The sequence below is a fragment of the Oncorhynchus nerka genome, linkage group LG25 (assembly GCF_034236695.1).
Source record: "Oncorhynchus nerka isolate Pitt River linkage group LG25, Oner_Uvic_2.0, whole genome shotgun sequence".
Classification (NCBI taxonomy): Eukaryota; Metazoa; Chordata; class Actinopteri; order Salmoniformes; family Salmonidae; genus Oncorhynchus; species Oncorhynchus nerka.
In genome coordinates this window covers 20079429-20098214 of record NC_088420.1, presented here as the reverse complement: position 1 = coordinate 20098214, position 18786 = coordinate 20079429, and the positions used below count along the sequence as shown (strand labels likewise).

The 18786-nt window shown below is 42.2% G+C and overlaps 2 protein-coding genes across 2 annotated transcripts; both read right to left on the bottom strand.

Annotated features, from left to right (window-relative positions):
• Nucleotides 1-7761: 7761 nt before the first annotated feature.
• Nucleotides 7762-12940, bottom strand: LOC115109165 (transmembrane protein 79-like). The gene is made up of 5 exons (XM_029633802.1): nt 11622-12940; nt 10643-10918; nt 9958-10512; nt 8859-9072; nt 7762-8487 (listed from the first exon to the last, which is right to left on the bottom strand). The coding sequence occupies exons 2-5, from the start codon at nt 10905-10907 to the stop codon at nt 8229-8231; spliced, it is 1293 nt and encodes a 430-aa protein (XP_029489662.1). The 5' UTR covers nt 10908-10918; nt 11622-12940; the 3' UTR covers nt 7762-8228.
• Nucleotides 12941-13017: 77 nt separating this feature from the next.
• Nucleotides 13018-18071, bottom strand: ctdspl3 (CTD (carboxy-terminal domain, RNA polymerase II, polypeptide A) small phosphatase like 3). The gene is made up of 11 exons (XM_029633803.2): nt 17769-18071; nt 16481-16613; nt 16265-16399; nt 15686-15797; nt 15213-15324; nt 14892-14978; nt 14663-14725; nt 14448-14527; nt 14072-14198; nt 13873-13968; nt 13018-13462 (listed from the first exon to the last, which is right to left on the bottom strand). Exons 1-11 carry the CDS (start codon nt 17865-17867, stop codon nt 13397-13399), a joined length of 1110 nt encoding a protein of 369 aa, XP_029489663.2. The 5' UTR covers nt 17868-18071; the 3' UTR covers nt 13018-13396.
• Between the last annotated feature and the right edge of the window lie 715 nt (nt 18072-18786).

Genomic DNA, 18786 nt, shown 5'->3' with positions numbered 1-18786 from the left:
CCTTTGGGGGGATACTGTCACGTCCTGACCTTAGTTCCTTTTTTATGTCTCTGTTTTAGTTTGGTCAGGGTGTGAGTTGGGGTGAGCATTCTGTTTTGTGTTCTATGTTTTCCATTTCTCTGTGTTTGGCCTGGTATGGTTCTCAATCAGAGGCAGCTGGCAATCGTTGTCTCTGATTGAGAACCATACTTAGGCAGCCTGTTTTTCCCACTTGAGTTGTGGATAGTTATTTTCCATGTTTGTGCCACACGGGACTGTTTCGTTTGTTTCACTTTGTTATTTTGTATTTTGTAGTGTTCAGTTTTACATATTAAAATGGACACTTACCACGCTGCAAATTGGTCCGATCTCTCTTACTCCTCCTCAGAAGAAGAGGACGAGCGTTACACAGTGCTGCAGCTGATGTAACAGAGGCTGGCACTGTTTGGCTCTCGCTTTCTTCTTTTGTCGTCCTTCCCATTCAAGCGCACACCTCATCAAAAGATACTACTCAATGTACTCATGATTTGTTTGTGTTCCATAATTTCTCACACAGTAACAATTTAGGACAGGATTTGTATGCTTTAGATTGTGCAATGGACGTTTTCTACAATGTACTCAAGCACAAACTCGTTTTTTTCTTTGTCCATAGGCGTCCTGTTGAAATTTCATCTGGAGTTACATGGGACAGATGAACGCATGGCAGACCGTCGCATGGAGAGAGCAGTTATACAGCAGTGTGCAGTGGGGAACTCTGATGGTAGCTGTGAAGGTAGGCAGAAACATCAACCATACCCTGAATTTATACTGAACAAAAATATAAACTCAACATGCGACAATTAATGATTTTACTTATTACAAATCAAATCAAATTTATTTGTCACATACACATGGTTAGCAGATGTTAATGCGAGTGTAGCGAAATACTTGTGCTTCTAGTTCCGACAATGCAGTAATAACCAACGAGTAATCTAACCTAACAATTCCAAAACTACTACCTTATACACACAAGTGTAAAGGGATAAAGAATATGTACATAAAGATATATGAATGAGTGATGGTACAGAACGGCATAGGCAAGATGCAGTAGATGGTATCGAGTACAGTATATACATATGAGATGAGTAATGTAGGGTATGTAAACATTATACACTGCTCAAAAAAATAAAGGGAACACTAAAATAACACATCCTAGATCTAAATGAATGAAATGTTCTTATTAAATACTTTTTTCTTTACATAGTTGAATGTGCTGACAACAAAATCACACAAAAATTATCAATGGAAATTAAATTTATCAACCCATGGAGGTCTGGATTTGGAGTCACACTCAAAATTAAAGTGGAAAACCACACTACAGGCTGATCCAACTTTTATGTAATGTCCTTAAAACAAGTCAAAATGAGGCTCAGTAGTGTGTGTGGCCTCCACGTGCCTGTATGACCTCCCTACAACGCCTGGGCATGCTCCTGATGAGGTGGCGGAAGGTCTCCTGAGGGATCTCCTCCCAGACCTGGACTAAAGCATCCGCCAACTCCTGGACAGTCTGTGGTGCAACGTTGGTGGATGGAGCGAGACATGATGTCCCAGATGTGCTCAATTGGATTCAGGTCTGGGGAACGGGCGGGCCAGTCCATAGCATCAATGCCTTCCTCTTGCAGGAACTGCTGACACACTCCAGCCACATGAGGTCTAGCATTGTCTTGCATTAGGAGGAACCGAGGGCCAACCGCATCAGCATATGGTCTCACAAGGGGTCTGAGGATCTCATTGCGGTACCTAATGGCAGTCAGGCTACCTCTGGCGAGCACATGGAGGGCTGTGCGGCCCTCCAAAGAAATGCCACCCCACACCATGACTGACCCACTACCAAACCGGTCAGGCTGGAGGATGTTACAGGCAGCAGAACGTTTTCCACGGTGTCTCCAGACTCTGTCACGTCTGTCACATATGCTCAGTGTGAACCTGCTTTCATCTGTGAAGAGCACAGGGCGCCAGTGGCAAATTTGCCAATCTTAGTGTACTCTGGCAAATGCCAAACGTCCTGCACGGTGTTGGGCTGTAACCCCTTGTGTGGGTTGTAGACTCCGTCTCATGCTACCACTAGAGTGAAAGCACTGCCAGCATTCAAAAGTGACCAAAACATCAGCCAGGAAGCATAGTAACTGAGAAGTGGTCTGTGGTCACCACCTGCAGAACCACTCCCTTATTGGGGGTGTCTTGCTAATTGCCTATAATTTCCACCTGTTGTCTATTCCATTTGCACAACAGCATGTGACATTTATTGTCAATCAGTGTTGCTTCCTAAGTGGACAGTTTGATTTCACAGAAGTGTGATTGACTTGGAGTTACATTGTGTTGTTTAAGTGTTCCCTTTATTTTTTTGAGCAGTGTATTAAGTAGCATTGTTTAAAGTGGCTAGTGATATACTTTACATTAAGTTTTGTTGACGTTGAGTGTGAGGTTATTTTCCTGACACCACCCTCGCCTCCACCCTGTAGGCCGTCTCGTCATTGTTGGTAATCAAGCCTACCACTGTAGTGTCGTCCGCAAACTTGATGATTGTGTTGGAGGCGTGCATGGCCACGCAGTCGTGGGTGAACAGGGGGTAAAGGAGAGGGCTCAGAACGCACCACAGTGTTGAGGATCAGCGGGGTGGAGATGTTGTTACCTACCCTCACCACCTGGGGGCGGCCCGTCAGGAAGTCCAGTACCCAGTTGCACAGGGCGGGGTTGAGATCCAGGGTCTCGAGCTTGATGACGAGTTTGGAGGGTACTATGGTGCTAAATGCTGAGCTGTAGTCGATGAACAGCATTCTCACATAGGTATTCCTCTTGTCCAGATGGGTTAGGGCAGTGTGAGGTGTGGTTGAGATTGCATCGTCTGTGGACCTATTTGGGCGGTAAGCAAATTGGAGTGGGTCTAGGGTGTCAGGTAGGGTGGAGGTGATATGGTCCTTGACTAGTCTCTCAAAGCACTTAAAAAAACAGTTCAGTTCATTTAAGGATATCAGGCAATTTAAATAAATTCATTAGGCCCTAATCTATGGATTTTAACTTGACCTGGCAGGTGCGTAGGCCCACCCATTGGGGGAGACAGGCCCAGCCAATCAGAAAGAGTTTTTGCCCACAAAAGGGCTTTATTACAGACAGAAATACTCCTCAGTTCCATCAGCTGTCCGGGTGGCTGGTCTCATACAATCCCGCAGGAGAAGAAGCCGGATGTGGAGGTCTTGGGCTGGCGTGGTTACATGTGGTCTGCGGTTGTGAGGCCGGTTGGACGTACTGCCAAATTCTCTAAAACGGCAGAGAAATTAACATTAAATTCTCTGGCAACAGCTCTGGTTGCTCGCTCCTTCAAAACTTGAGGCATCTGTGGCATTGTGTTGTGTGACAAAACTGCACATTTTAAAGTGATCTTTTATTGTCCCTAGCACAAGGTTCACCTGTGTAATGATTATGCTGTTTAATCAGTTTCTTGATATGCCACACCTGTCTGTTGGATGGATTATCTTGGCAAAGGAGAAATTCTCACTAACAGAGATGTAAACAAATTTGTGCAAGACATTTGGAGGAGATGGCTGCCGTTTTACAGTCTCCTAACCAATTGTGCTATTGTGTGTGTTTTTTTTGGCGTTATTTGTATCTTATTTTGTACATAATGTTTCTGCCACCGTCTCTTATGACCAAAAATAGCTTCTAGATATCAGGACAGCGATTACTCACCTCATACTGGACGAAGATGTTTTCTTTAACAAGTCAGACGCTTAGGATTTACTTCGGACACCCGACAAGGCCCAAATCCCTGTGATTCGCATGAGAAAGGGACAGAGATATCAGGGATGTAGGTTGGGGTGCCTTGTAAGGATCCGTCGGTGAGTGGGTAATCTACCTCTACCATCAGTCCTATTAGCCAACGTACAATCATTGGATAACAAATAGACAAACTACGATCACGAATATCCTACCAACGGGACATTAAAAACTGTAATATCTTATGTTTCACTGAGTCGTTGCTGAACGGTGACATGAATAACATACAGCTGGCGGGTTTACGCTGCATCGGCAAGATTAAACAGCCGCCTCCAATAAGACAAGGGGTGGCGGTCTGTGTATATTTGTAAACAACAGGGGGTGCACAAAATCTAATAGTAAGGAAGTCTCAAGGTTTTGCTCGCTTGAGGTATAGTATCTCATGATAAGCTGTAGACCACAAACTCTCTTGGTAAATAGTATCTATATTTTTCGTAGCTGTCTTTTACCACCACAAACCAATTCTAGCACTAAGGCCGCACTCAATGAGCTGTATACGGCCATAAGCAAACAGGAAAATTATCATCTAGAGGCGGCGCTCCTGGTGGCCGGGTACTTTAATGCAAAGAAACTTAAATCCATTTTACCTCATTTCTACCAGCATGTTAAATGTGCAACCAGATGGAAAAAAATACTCTAGACCACCTTTACTCCACAAACAGAGATGGATAGCATTTACATTTACATTTAAGTCATTTAGCAGACGCTCTTATCCAGAGCGACTTACAAATTGGTGCATTCACCTTATGACATCCAGTGGAGCAGCCACTTTACAATAGTGCATCTAAATCTTTTAAGGGGGGTGAGAAGGATTACTTTATCCTATCCTAGGTATTCCTTAAAGAGGTGGGGTTTCAGGTGTCTCCGGAAGGTGGTGATTGACTCCGCTGTCCTGGCGTCGTGAGGGAGTTTGTTCCACCATTGGGGGGCCAGAGCAGCGAACAGTTTTGACTGGGCTGAGCGGGAACTGTACTTCCTCAGTGGTAGGGAGGCGAGCAGGCCAGAGGTGGATGAACGCAGTGCCCTTGTTTGGGTGTAGGGCCTGATCAGAGCCAAAGCTCTCTCTCGCCATCCACTTGGCAAATTGGACCATAATTCTATCCTCCTGATTCCTGCTTGCAAGCAAAAACTAAAGCAGGCAGCACCAGTGACTCGGTCAATAAAGAAGTGGTCAGATGACGCAGATGGTAAGCTACATGACTGTTTTGCTAGCACAGACTGGAATATGTTCCGGGATTCTTCCGATGGCATTGAGGAGTACACCACATCAGTTACTGGCTTCATCAATAAGTGCATTGATGATGTCGTCCCCACAGTGACTGTACATGCATATCCCAACCAGAAGCCATGGATTAGAGGCAACATCTGCACTGAGCTAAAGGGTAGAGCTGCCGCTTTCAAGGAGCGGGACTCTAACCTGGACGCTTATAAGAAATCCCTCTATGCCCTCAGACGAACCATCAAACAGGCAAAAGTGTAAATTCAGCACTAAGATTGAATCCTACTACACCGGCTCCGACCCTCATCAGATTTGGCAGAGCTTGCAAACTATTAGACTACAAAGGGAAGCACAGTTGCAAGCTGCCCAGTGACACAAGCCTACCAGACTAGCTAAATTACTTCTATGCTCGCTTCAAGGAAAGCAACACTGAAGCATGTATGAGAGCATCAGCTGTACCAGACGACTGTGTGATCAAGCGCTCCATAGCTGATGTGAGTAAGACCTTTAAACAGGTCAACATTCACAAGGCCGCGGGGCCAGATGGATTACCAGGATGTGTACTCCGAGCATGCGCTGACCAACTGGCAAGTGTCTTCACAGATATTTTCAACCTGTCCCTGACCAACATGTTTCAAACAGCCCACCATAGTCCCTGTGCTTAAGAACACGAAGGTGACCTGCCTAAATGACAACCGACTAGTAGCACTCACATCTGTAGCCATTAGGTGCTTTGAAAGGCTAGTCATAGCTCACATTAACACCATTATCCCAGAAACCCTAGACCCAGTCCAGTTTGACTCAATCGCACTCCACACTGCCCTTTCCCACCTGGACAAAAGGAACACCTACAGTGGGGCAAAAAAGTATTTAGTCAGCCACCAATTGGGCAATTTCTCCCACTTAAAAAGATGAGAGAGGCCTGTAATTTTCATCATAGGTACACTTAAACTATGACAGACAAAATGAGAAAAAGAAAATCACATTGTAGGACTTTTAATGAATTTATTGCCCACCATAATTTGCAAATAAATTCATGAAAAATCCTACAATGTGATTTTCTGGATTTTTTTTTCTCATTTTGTCTGTCATAGTTGAAGTGTACCTATGATGAAAATGACAGGCCTCTCTCATCTTTTTAAGTGGGGGAACTTGCACAATTGGTGGCTGACTAAATACTTTTTTGCCCCCCATCTCATTCCCAACACCAACATTCCCAAACACACCAAGACAGTCGTGAAGAGGGCACAAAGCCTATTCTCCCTCAGGAGACTGAAAAGATTTGGCATGGGTCCTCAGATCCTCAAAAAGTTATACTGCTGCACCATTGAGAGCATCCTGGTGGGTTGCATCACCGCCTGGTATTTCAACTGCTCGGCCTCCGACCGCAAGGCACTACAGAGGGTAGTGCGTAAGGCCCAGTACATAACTGGGGCCAAGCTCCCTGCCATGCAGGACCGCTATACCAGGCGGTGTCAGAGGAAGGCCCTAAAAATTGTTAGACTCCAGCCACCCTAGTCATAGACTGTTCTCTGCTACCGCATGGCAAGCGGTACCGGAGTGCCAAGTCTAGGTCCCAAAGGCTTCTTAACAGCTTCTACACCCAAGCCATACGACTCCTGAACAGCTAATCAAATGGCTACCCAGACTATTGCATTGCCCCCCCTCTTTTACACTACTGTAACTCTGTTATCTATGTATAGTCACTTTAAATCTGCCTACATGTACATATTACCTCAATTACCTGAACTAACCTGTGCCCCCGCACATTGACTCTGTACCAGTAGCCCCTGTATATAGCCTCGCTACTGTTATTGTACTGCTGCTCTTTAGTTGTTATTTTTATTTATCAATTTTTTTAACTTAAAACTTATTGTTCTTAACTGCATTGTCGGGTAAGGGCTTGTAAGTAAGCATTTAACTAAGGTCTACTACCCCTCTTGTATTCGGCGCATGTGACAAATACAATTAGATTTGAAATACACTTCTTGTGCATATGGAGAATATCTGGAATCTTTTATTTCAACACTTTACATGTTGCGTTTTTATATTTTTGTTCACTATATTTTACAATGAAACAGTTGCACACTTTGTCACATTCTATGACAGTTTGAAAATGTTACTAACCAAGTAAGGATCCTCCTTTTTTAGAGTGTGTCTACCCATTGTACGTGTTTGAGAGCATCTGCCTAATGTCCTGTCCACCTCACTACTATGAGTCAGATGGAAACAGCACCCGTTCCCATCGGAAATGCTTACCCTGCCATCACAACTGCCACACTTGTTTTGGGAAACAGGACACAAATTGTCTGGACTGCCCTCCGTATTCTATCTTGGATTTTCGTCTTGGTACCTGTAGCCCCCCTGTCTACCCATGGGACCACAGAGGTAAAGTGACCAGTGGCATGGAGCGGACGGCAGCAGTTCTTGGTATCCTGATGGGAGGGCCGCTGGTGATTTTGTGCATCATGTGGGCGATTACATGGATGGTGAGCAGGGTGTTCCTACCATGTGTCGCTGCCAGGAACGAAGTGGACAGCAGCACCAGTCATAGCAGCAGTGAGGAGGCTAGGGATGTGGAGATGGTGGTCTTCCGTATTACAGAAGACCCGGCAGAGAACAGCGAGAGAACATCTCATTCCCAACACCAACATTCCCAATACTTCACTTCAAGAGGAATTTGACTCGCTTCAGTCAACATTAAAGTAAGCCAATAATAAAATTCTGTCGACTAACAGAAACAGCAGAAATTATTTTCCAAATAGCTTTTATTGTTACTTCAGTATCATTTACAAACTTTTGGATGGATAAGATAAATGTCTATTTGGGACCCAAGTTGCATTCAGTGGTTTTTATAAGAACACATCAATTGGTAAAATATCCATCCATTTGCAATTATAACTTTTAAGTCAAAGTACTTCACAAAACATTAAATATAGGCACTGGAATAGCTTAAAAGGACACACATTTAGAAGTAGAACATTGTTCAAAGACTTCCTCCACAACTAAAGGGAGGAACGGCTCTTGCATTTCAGATAATAAGCATGAATCCACATAAAAAGGTCCTGTATATGAGGAGCAAAATACAACTTAAGCCTTTACAGACTTAGAGGTTAGTGGCATTCTGTGAAGCTCTGCTGAACTTCAGACCACAGGAATGGGCTATTTCTGGGTTCTAAGCTTTCTCTTTAAGTTATAAGGGACAGTGCTCTCCTCCTTACTGAGTTTCCAAGATGTCCGTGGGTATGACACTATCTGATTTGCCACTGGAGCTCTGTGACACCTCCAGAGGCCAAGATGAAGGGGTGGTCTGATAATAGAGTGTGTCCTCCGACCCAAAGAGCAGCTGTCTGAGGCTCAAGTCGTACAGACAGTACAGATTGAAAGCCACCATGGCAAGGAGTGGGAAAACAGTGAGCCCCGATCCAAAGCCTCTCCAGGGGCTACATATGTGGAAGCAGAGCCAGTAGATAAGCCTTTAGGAATAAAATGAGGATAAACTTAAAACATGTTCAGCTTAATAATAATAATTAGGTGCTTACATTTGTCCTATTTCACACATGTGCGAATTGGATATTTGATTTTTGCATATCCCACTCCCCCGACACCCTTGGAGAATGGGGTCAGAGCCAGGGATCAGCCATTATTCATGGGCACCCTGGAGCAATAAGGGTTACGTGCCTTGCTAAAGGGCAGACAGATTTTTCACCTAGTCGGCTTGGGGTTTTGAACCAATAACCTTTCAGTTACTAGCCCAATGCTCCTAACCGCTAAGCTACCTGCCGTCCATTCTAGAGACGTCACTCTTTTCACTCACTGAGCAATCAATGACTTTGAAACCACTCACCTCCCACCAACGAAAACGCCAGTCAAAATGGGCACCACCCGCAGCTGGTCTTGAGGGAGGAATGTAGCCAGAACCAACAGATTGAGAACGTAGAGAAACAACTGCTCCATAGACGCAGAGACAAACAGCTGCTGAATGGCCGGTCTTCTGTGGAGAGCCTCAGCTGGATTTAAAGACCCAGTGCAGAACTGGCACATAGCACCAATTAGCATAGCTAGAGGGGGAGTAATAGATATTTTAGTATTCACATTTGGAAACAACACAAAACACCTAATGGTCTGTTTGACTTTGTCTGGCATTATGAGTCTTCAGCATCCTAGTTTTTTGAACCGATTGCTTTTGAACTGATGCTTAGTCCAGTCTTTGATAATACCCTCCGTTTCTGCTTGAACATTCGACTAATAACACTTGAAAGCCAAATATGTGAAAGGATTTGTTTTTAGCCATGTTGCTTTCTACAGTCAAGTCCTTTCAGTAGAAAGAAAAGGAGATGAGGAAAGTAATGAGAAATTATTGGGACACTGCCCAGGAGACTGGAGAACTAGTTACCCTCATCTTTTCTATTCTAGTTTCCATGTTAAGCTATTTATAAGAAAGGGGAGGAAATTGCCAGTGCTTCAGTAAGACTTGCATTGCCTTGAGGTTGAATGTGTTGACAAAGACTAAGCCTTAGACAAATTATGAGACGTGGACTACTAGAAATCCTAAAATAACGTAATACTGCATTCAAGAGCTTTTTGGGAGATTGATTGCTCCAACTAAATAAGTAGGTTTGTAGAGCTCAGTATAAAAAGGCACCCCACTGAGCAAAAACTGGTTGAATCAACATTGTTTCCATGTCATTTCAACAAAAAAGAAAATGTGATGACTTTGAATCAATGTGGGAAAATGATTGGATTTGCAAAAAGTCATCAACTTTTTCACCCAACTTTTTCCCTAAATCCTAAATCCCTAAATCCAATTAAGTGATTTTTTATTTATTTCACGTTTGTTGACAACAACCAAATGTAAATCTAAACTAGATGTTGAACTAATGTCTGTGTCCAGTGTGACAGTTGTGTTGTTTGAGTCGCATATGAAAACAATTATTCAGACATACCCAACAAGATGGGGACTGCAGCTACGGCACAGCAGCAAAGTGTGAAAGTGAGGCGGCTGACCATGTCAGGGCAGTCTGGGGAATCTATGGGAACATAGAAATAAAGTGCATAGAGAAGCCCTGCAGTAATCAGAAGGGAGGCCAGGACTGAGCACACAGCAGGACCACGGCCACTTTGGCAACATCTACAGCAGCAGCACCACAGTCTCTTGTCTGCCACCTCTGGGACAGCCTCACAAGTCTCTTGATCTTGGGAACTCCACATAGTCAACTCTATGCTCTCCGGTGGCAAGCCGAGCAACGGTTGGCCTTCATCAATAGTGGACTCCAGATTGTTGGATTCTGGACTCCATCTCTGTGTGTCTGTGCCATTGGGAATGTCTCTGCGAGAGGCTAGATTTGGAGTGCTGATGCAGTTTTCCACCGGGTCTTCCAAATACTGCACAAGAGCAATCGGACTTGAAATAGTTCCATCCTGAACTCCCTCTTTCCCCTCTTGCGGTCTTCGCTCTGCTTTGAAGCCCTCGCTGGGTTGCTGGTGGCAGGAATCAAGCTCTGTACAAAACAAAGCATAATCAACATCTTTCTGCCACCATATGTTCAATGTTGTGAATAATGAATGTCACCCAATCTGCACGTTTAATTAGTGGCACTCAAAAAATGTGTTTGTTCGATTATCACTTACGGACAAGTTGATCAGCTGGCAGGGCTTCCAGGGAGTGGTGAGAGCCCATGACTGAGTGAGAAGAGGAGTGGAGCTCCTCCACTGAAGATTCAGGACTGTCAGACACTGGTGCTAAAGAGATCTGGGTGTCCAGGTCGAGGAATGGAGAGAATGACAGCCTGGCAGGGTCAATATCCTGTAGTTGATTGATGATGTCACTGATGGACTCCTTCACACTGTCAATCTCTTTGCCATCTTCTGGGTTGGTGGCTTGACGCCCTGTCATAGTCGCACAGCCTACAGAAATAAACTGCAGATAGTAAATGTGAAATTGTCTATGTGAACCCTACAATAACATGACAATATCGGTCGTATTGATATTGTTTGCATCTCCGCACGCGAGGTTCAAAGGGTCCACCCCATTCGCGCCAGGCTGTATTATGAACATCTGGGGATTGAATTTGGAATCGGCCCTTGGGGCAGCGCCAATCGTGGAGGGCGGCTCGTCGTCTGATTTTAGGACTGACACGCAACTAAACCATACACGTCACGACTGGGGTTCATTCTCCAAACAAAAGACGGATTTACTAGACTATCATAACATTTTGTGCAGCTTTTGGAAAGTGAGGCATCGAGTTGAAATGACCAATTGACAAACGGAACGCGCGCACAAGAGAAAATGTGCATTTGCTGTTCTGTTGCAGATTCATTGTTGCCAGTTGCATTCATTGATTAGGATACAACCATTTTTCTTTGAATAGGATAATTGATTGAAGTGGTCGTTTATTGATCATAAATAATACATACATCTAATATTACCATATCAAATTACTAATAATAACAAGAGGAGCAATATAAACGATAGCCTCATCATTTAGGTCTGATGAAGCCACTATTCAATAGCTTAGTTTATACAGTCATATGGACATACAGTCAAAATCCATACAGAGAAAGTAGCCTACACACTTCTATTCGATTAAAAGATGCTTAATATACTTACTTTTTCTAGGGAGGCAGAATTACTGTTGTTTCAATTTCTTCGTTATTTTTTCCTTCCCCCAACTTTTGTCTTCTAGAATCTGGTATACAGTCTCAACTTCTGAATCAAATTTCAAGACGGACAAAATACTACGTTTAAGCCCCCGCCCACACACTTTCTGGGTACCATGTCACACAGACCATATGGAGCAAATAAATCCAAAGCGGATACACCGGGGGGGTTTGGGGCTCTGCTGTTTGGTCCAGATATTTAGAAAATAAAACATGACTTAAACAGGAAGTCACCTGGAGTTGATCATCAAATAAATCAGCCTCCCGTAAAGTGCTATGGTACACACAGAGAATTAAAAACAAATCACATGCAAAGTTATTTCAACTCAGATTTGCAAACTCTAGACGGGTTTCCAAAAGCAGTATGAAATTAACCCACTCAGACCTTAGTGTCGACTGAAAGGTGACCAGGTGCCAACCCATGAGACTGATTTGTGAAGCATGTTGAAAGTTTAGAAAGGTAAGAGAATAGGCAGACAATAGCAGTCTTTGTGTTCCTGCCACATGTGGGTGAAACTGGCATTGGAGTAGGATTCCACTATAGCGTTGGTGGAAAGGTCCGTTTAATGGGAGGGGTACGTTTAGTTTCTGAATATTCATTCTTGGGTTAAAAATGTATTGTCAAAATTCCACGTACAAAAACAAAACAAATAGGCTAACCATGGAAGTCATAGGACACATGACATTTCTACAGTGTGCTAAAGGCACTGTAAAGGTAGCCAGAATAGATTGACCCTATGCTTGCTTACAGCTGCACTGGGGTCGGACAGGATTCCTATTTAGACACCGTGGAGTGAGATATTCCCAGGGATTAGAAATACATTGTACTCCGAATTGTCCCATTATCCCAACTGTTTGATCGAAATTGAATGACCACTAGTTTTTCCAGAAAATGGCCCTTTCCATCTTCATGCTAAGTAGCAGAAGCTAAAGCAGCCATTTTGGAATGGCAGTGCCAGCTAATCAGCTCCTTTGTTCAACGCTATGTGCCATTCCGCAATGACTGCAGTGGGTACCGATAGCTAGAATGAGGACAAATAGCAGTTTACTTAAACTAGCAGCCGTTCAATGATTCTCGGTGTAACAGTTTGGATAATGGGACAATTCGGAGAACGCATTTCTCCCCCCTGGATTGAGTTGTTTTCCGAGCCATATCTTGCACCAGCTCCACAGTGTCTTTAATCTAAACAGGAAGCCTGTCCGACTCCAGTGCAGATGTAAGAAGTAGTGTCAGAATCTAGTTTGACAAGCGTAAAGGGAGATTTGCATTTTCGCGCATGAGGTCAACCAGACAAATAAGACTAAATTCATCAGAGACTTCTCAAATGATTCTGAAAAATACCAGCATGGTTTAAGTTGTTTTATTATTTACAGATAAACTTGTTCTGGCTTTTGTTGAGGTGAAAAATCTAATCATGTCACTAAAATAATCAAAGAATATTTACATAACAGCTTCTAAAAATATATTTTCTGTCAATAAATTAGGATGATTAAGTATGAAGAACATATTAAAGTTGCGTCATTATATTCAAATAGTTTATTTTTAAACTATTAGCAATTTATTGCTGGGCTGAGTGAGAAATGTTTGGGAATCTCTGCATTTTAAATTGACACACTATCAGAAACCCATTGGTCATTCAGGGATTATACAGAAGGACTAGAATAGTAGATATAGTTCACGTTTGCAATTAAAACATTTATGGCAGGATGATCAGAAGCCTTTTCTCAATCCTCAGAGAGCAGTCTGTGAAAGTGGTCTGTCCTCCTCTTCAGTACCTCACGGCAATCATCCTACAGAAGATTGGTGCCTTCAAGTTAGTAAAAACATCCACTATTTATTTTGTAGAACACTGGTGCTGTTTCTTGTGGAATACAAGTAGTGGCACAGTCTTTCTGAATTACATTTCCAAACATATGATAACAGCTTTAACTTGTGGTATTTGTAGAATACTAGCCATGTGTTTAAGACTGACTCAAGGTTAGTTTTTCTGCTTTTTCCACACCCCAGGGGCATACCCACCTCCCAAATGAGATCTCTGTTGCATGTGTGATGTTGGTTTTGTCAAAAGAGATTTAATCCTAGAAGACACCTAACTAGGTTGTGAATTATGGAAATTGCAACAAAAAGAAACACTACAATTGAATGAAAATAATACTTTGTATGCCACCGGAGGTGGGATAGCAAAACACTGTCAACGTACTGTTGCGGACACTCTCTCAAGATACGGGATGAGCTTCTGAAGTTCTTTGTCCTCCTTATCCCCAGACCAGCTCTTGATGGGAAGCATATTCATCAGCTGCAGAAATAAAGCAGGAAATTTAATAAAACTCCACTCTGCTTCCAAAAAAAAAAAAAAAATGCATCGTATAATTAAGTGAACAACATCACAGTAAACACACATGGTAGGGGTATGTGTGTGGAGCATTGTCCAAAACCACCGTTTTAGCAAGGTCCCTCTCAAGTACGCCCAAATCCTTGACATAGTGCCCAAGAACACAGGTACAGTCCTGTTGATACAAACGGTGTCTACAAAAGAAGATATCAGTTATGTACATGATATATACAGTGTCTACAAAAGGAGATATCAGTTATACACATTTAAAGTACAACCTAATATCAACTGAAATCTATTCCTCAAATTATTCAAAGTAGATGAGATTGTCAGCCTGTCTCTGGTACACAGAACTCTGCAGCTGCAATATCACTAAAACAATACAGCAAAACAAGCATTGCAAAAGGACAGCAACCAAAGTAAAAAAATGTTACTTCTCATACCGAAACAGCCTTCTTTTCGGGTCCAAGATGCCCAGTATTTTCCCTGCATATTCTTTCTTTGCCGATGTATAAACAAACATCTGCGAAAAACACATTTGAGTCATTCAATTAACTGGCTTCTTAACAATAAACATACATGGGGGAAAGTTAAACATGTAGCAAAAATAAAAACACATGGCTACTGCACACATAATAACAACAAATACAAAACATACCTCAAAATGTTTTGTCATGGCTTCCAGAAATTCTTTCACATGTGGTCGTAGAATCATGTAGACCTATTGAAGAGAATTAAAATATTACAATATTTTATGTTACCATCATTAGACAGACATTCATCCTATTAAAAAAATAAACACTGGTCATTCAAGCAAAGGATAAAAGCCCTTCTCACTGCCTTCCTGAGGCCTTATAAGTCTGAAAAGAACAGATTGATTCACTAACTTTGTACTGATTGTCCTGAAAGCATGTGCGAAAGGTGTACTCTGCATCCTCAATCCGGTTCAGAGAGCTGTAAATGAGCGTTTCATCCTAGAACACAAAAAATATCCAAGCAATTGGTACCCCAGTGTTTAATTTTGATGGAATGATAATATAACTTGGTAATCATCATGGAAATACAACCTACTGATACATTAATATACTAAGTAAATATTAGACTGTAAACCAGACCCGCCTAAAATATATATATTATACTTTGCATGGGAATTACATAAGTAAATGCTTTGAATAGTCACTAATCTCAAAGGTAAACCCAACACTCACCAGATCTAAAACTAGAGTGGCTTGGGGCGTACTCCTCGTCTTAGGTGGGATGTCTTGTATGCATGGTTTGGATTGCTGGGATTTGGATGGAATGTTCTTGATGAAGGTAAAGCTAAATACAACAGTGCAATGGATTAATTACTTTCAGGAAAAGGGAGTCCTTGAGAACCACAGACATTAGGACAGCAAGTATGGGCAGTGGATTATTTCAGCAGAAGTGCATCACAAACCAGGAACAATTATGTTGGCCAGGCTTCTTTAGATGCCCAGCTGTTGATTATCTTATCAGAGTTATTTGACACCAATGGACGGTTTGCTGGTAACTCTTTGATGCTGCATTATGACATCGCCTCAGGATCATCTTAGGGCTATCTAATTCATCAAGTATTTCATCATTGTATTTCATAATATGTTATGGCATGCAGCCTTATAATCATTCCACAGAACCAAGAACAAAAAACGGAAGAACCCACGGGCTGAAAACGTCATCATTGTCCTCATCTCCAGCGAGAAGGCTGATGGAACCATAGCCAAACACACACTGCTCTGGGCTCATGACATCACCACTGCTGGGGGTTCTCGCATCTGAATAGGTTTTAAAAAACGAAGAAAAAAAAACAGCCTTGATTCTAATGAATAAGACTCATTCACCCTGGACCAATTGAGCCATTACTGTGCTGACCTCATCTACTCTTGCCTCAATAATCACATGCAAGTCCTTGCTAGCCTATACAGTAGTTTGTTTATTAGAAACCGAAAGTGACAGTTTCTCTGTAAACAAATAGGCCTACCCAATGGACTCAGGAAAGTGTCAAACCATGATGGCCTATTCTCCAAGAGAGAAGAATGTCTGTTCGGGTCTACACAATATAGTTCTATCTGAACACAAACACTGCACACCCATGAATTAGCCCCTGGCCTTCCAGGCAGACTACCCTACTTGTAAAATACATACAAAAGCCAAAACACACACACTCGGGATCGCTTACTAAATAGTGTGTTAGTACGCAATTTCGAACATAGCCCATCCAATCCACCTTTGAGGTACTTACTTTCCTTGGTAGGTGTGAGGAACCGGACCATGGGGGAGTAGATATTTCGCATAGTGGAATTGAGGGGAGAGGAGGGGTTTAGCTCCGACAGCACCCGGTGATGGCGCACATTAATGGGGGTCTTGAAGCCCAGATCTAGAAATGAATACAGAATGATTGTCAGTATTTCTTGAAATAAACAATAGAGCAATTGCATTCACCAAAATAAATGGGTACCTTCTCCGTCTTCATAGGCAGGGGCTGCCACCCTTTTCCTCCCACGCCCCTGTACAAGAGGGCGCTTTGTAGCGGTGGGGATCTCATCATCAGGGTAGAGTGACTGGTTGTCTGGCTGTTGTACATATTCATCCTACACACAGAAAATATAATTGTGACAGTCTGAAAAAGTAACTAAAAGCTCACATAAAAAGGATCCGAATTACCCCCACCAACTGTATGTCAGTAAAATATTGGGCACTAGTATAAAAACCTACAAGTTGTCTCACATACAGGCTGACCCAAACCTTGATGAAAAAGGCTTTATCCAAAGCAACTTAGTCATGCGTACATAGTATGTACAGGGGGTCATGGGAAACGAACCCACTATCCTGGAGCTCCAAGCACCCTAATCTACCAACTGACCTCCTAATGACCACGTTATTATGAGTCTTTGTCCTATGGAGGATTCAATTCAATCAACCAGTGTGTATACTGACATTTAACAACATCTAGCTACAGTGATAGTAAAAACAGAGCGCATGGGCGACATAGATACTAGTTCAAGTCCTTCCCCCTCGACCTACTTGTGATGGGTAATCTGTATCCTCTCTGCCAGACACTACATCCGTGGAGCTATTTCAAGCGAAATGTAAGACATGACTACCTGCCTGTATCAACGTGCGTTGATAAAGCCAGTGTGATGCTTTGTCAAATTAAACAAAAACATGAGTCACCATTTTATATTACAGACAGGTTATGTTCAATTATAATAAATGAGATAAAATATTGAATATATAGTTTTGGGTAAGAACGAAAAATACATTCAGGGTGGCCAACTGGTCAGTTGAACTGTGAACAAGAACCCATTGTAACATTGTCAGTTGTAGATACTCTTTTCACGCCACTTCGTTACATCTACAACCGGAATGAACGTTTTCGTAGTAGGTTAGCAGAATTTATGCAGTAGGTTGAGAATGAACATATTCAGGTTATGATAATTAACGTGTCAGGTTAGGAAAAAGGTTAGGGTTAGCGAAAATGTTATGAACCTGCCAAGAAACCACTTCCGGTCGTATCTGTATCGAAGTGGCGTGAAAATAGTGTCCTAGCGACGAAGAGCATTTTTCTAGCTAGCTACTACAACACCATCATCATCATTGTTTACGGTTGTCAAATCGGCTAGCTAGTTAGCAAGCGATTGTGAGTTCGGCTAGCAAATTTGTTTTAAGCCAACGATAATGCGTATGACGCATTCAAAGTTCAGTTTATTCCAAGATATTTGGTCAAAACAAGCTCATCGATTTACCTTTTCCGGAGTTACGCTCGGTGCCGCTTTCTTCGAGGACCGCCGACCGTTAAACTGTGCTGATGAAGGGTCAGCAATACTTCGAGACCGAAGTCTCATCTTCACAAAATGAAATGTTGTACACGAACAATAATCGTTATACAGCCCGTGAAAATAATCCTTGTACCTACTAAAAAAAAGTCGAGATCAGTTCCTGTTTGTGGTTGCTTTTCGTCCTTTATTCCATTCGTTCTCGTGCTGTTTTGTTTCTGTTCATTTAAATCTACCGGGAAGGTCTACTGCTGTAATCAAGGGGCGGTGCTTTTGAAAAAAACAGTCAACGTGATACCCAAGTTACGTTGCAGATGGTAGCCTTGTGGTGGCAGACCATTTCTAGATAGGGTAATAGTCATATTCTATTCATATTCCATTTGTATGGCTTTTTGTTTACAGTTAACTCCCGATTTTTTGTGGATTAATAGATGGTGTATGACAAAGTGTAAACTTTCGAGGTGTATTTTTGCGAACCATTAGTATACCTAAAATGTTTTTAAAAAATTGAGTAAGAATGTACATAATGTACATCAGTAATAAGACAAGGTTCAATACAAAATGCAATAAACACACCCATTTTATTTAAGATTGTATACTTGTGTTTTTCCCCCCATTTAAAATCCATGCAGATAGGCCATCATCGGATAAATTACGTCTTAAACTTTTCCAATGTAAAGGCTGATGGATAACAATTTACAAATGTGTTTAAAGATATAGAATGTAATCTTTCCAAGTTTAACCATGCCATTCAGTTGAAACCAACATTCAATGTAATCTGTTCTAAAGAAACTCTGAAACATTCATCTCTTTGTGCTGAAGTATTTATCAATGCAATTGTGGTGTAAAACCTCAGCTGACATTCTAGGAAAATTTTATATTTATTTAAATCCAAAATGAATGTATTCACACAAACACATTGATTAAATAGGCAAGAACCGTTCTTCACCCCTCAGAAAAAAGCATTAAAAAGAGATCACACGTTCTA

Coding starts and splice junctions, on each gene's coding strand:
- LOC115109165 (XM_029633802.1), bottom strand. CDS start 10,907: ATGACAGGGCGTCAAGCCACCAACCCAGAAGATGGCAAAGAGATTGAC. Junction 10,513..10,642: donor GCCAGCTGATCAACTTGTCC/GTAAGTGATAAT, acceptor TGTTTTGTACAG/AGCTTGATTCCTGCCACCAG. Junction 9,073..9,957: donor TGCAGTCCCCATCTTGTTGG/GTATGTCTGAAT, acceptor CTCCCCCTCTAG/CTATGCTAATTGGTGCTATG.
- ctdspl3 (XM_029633803.2), bottom strand. CDS start 17,867: ATGAGACTTCGGTCTCGAAGTATTGCTGACCCTTCATCAGCACAGTTT. Junction 15,325..15,685: donor AATGATGACGTTTTCAGCCC/GTGGGTTCTTCC, acceptor TGTTGTATTTAG/CTTTACCTTCATCAAGAACA. Junction 13,969..14,071: donor CACACACATACCCCTACCAT/GTGTGTTTACTG, acceptor TTATTTCTGCAG/CTGATGAATATGCTTCCCAT.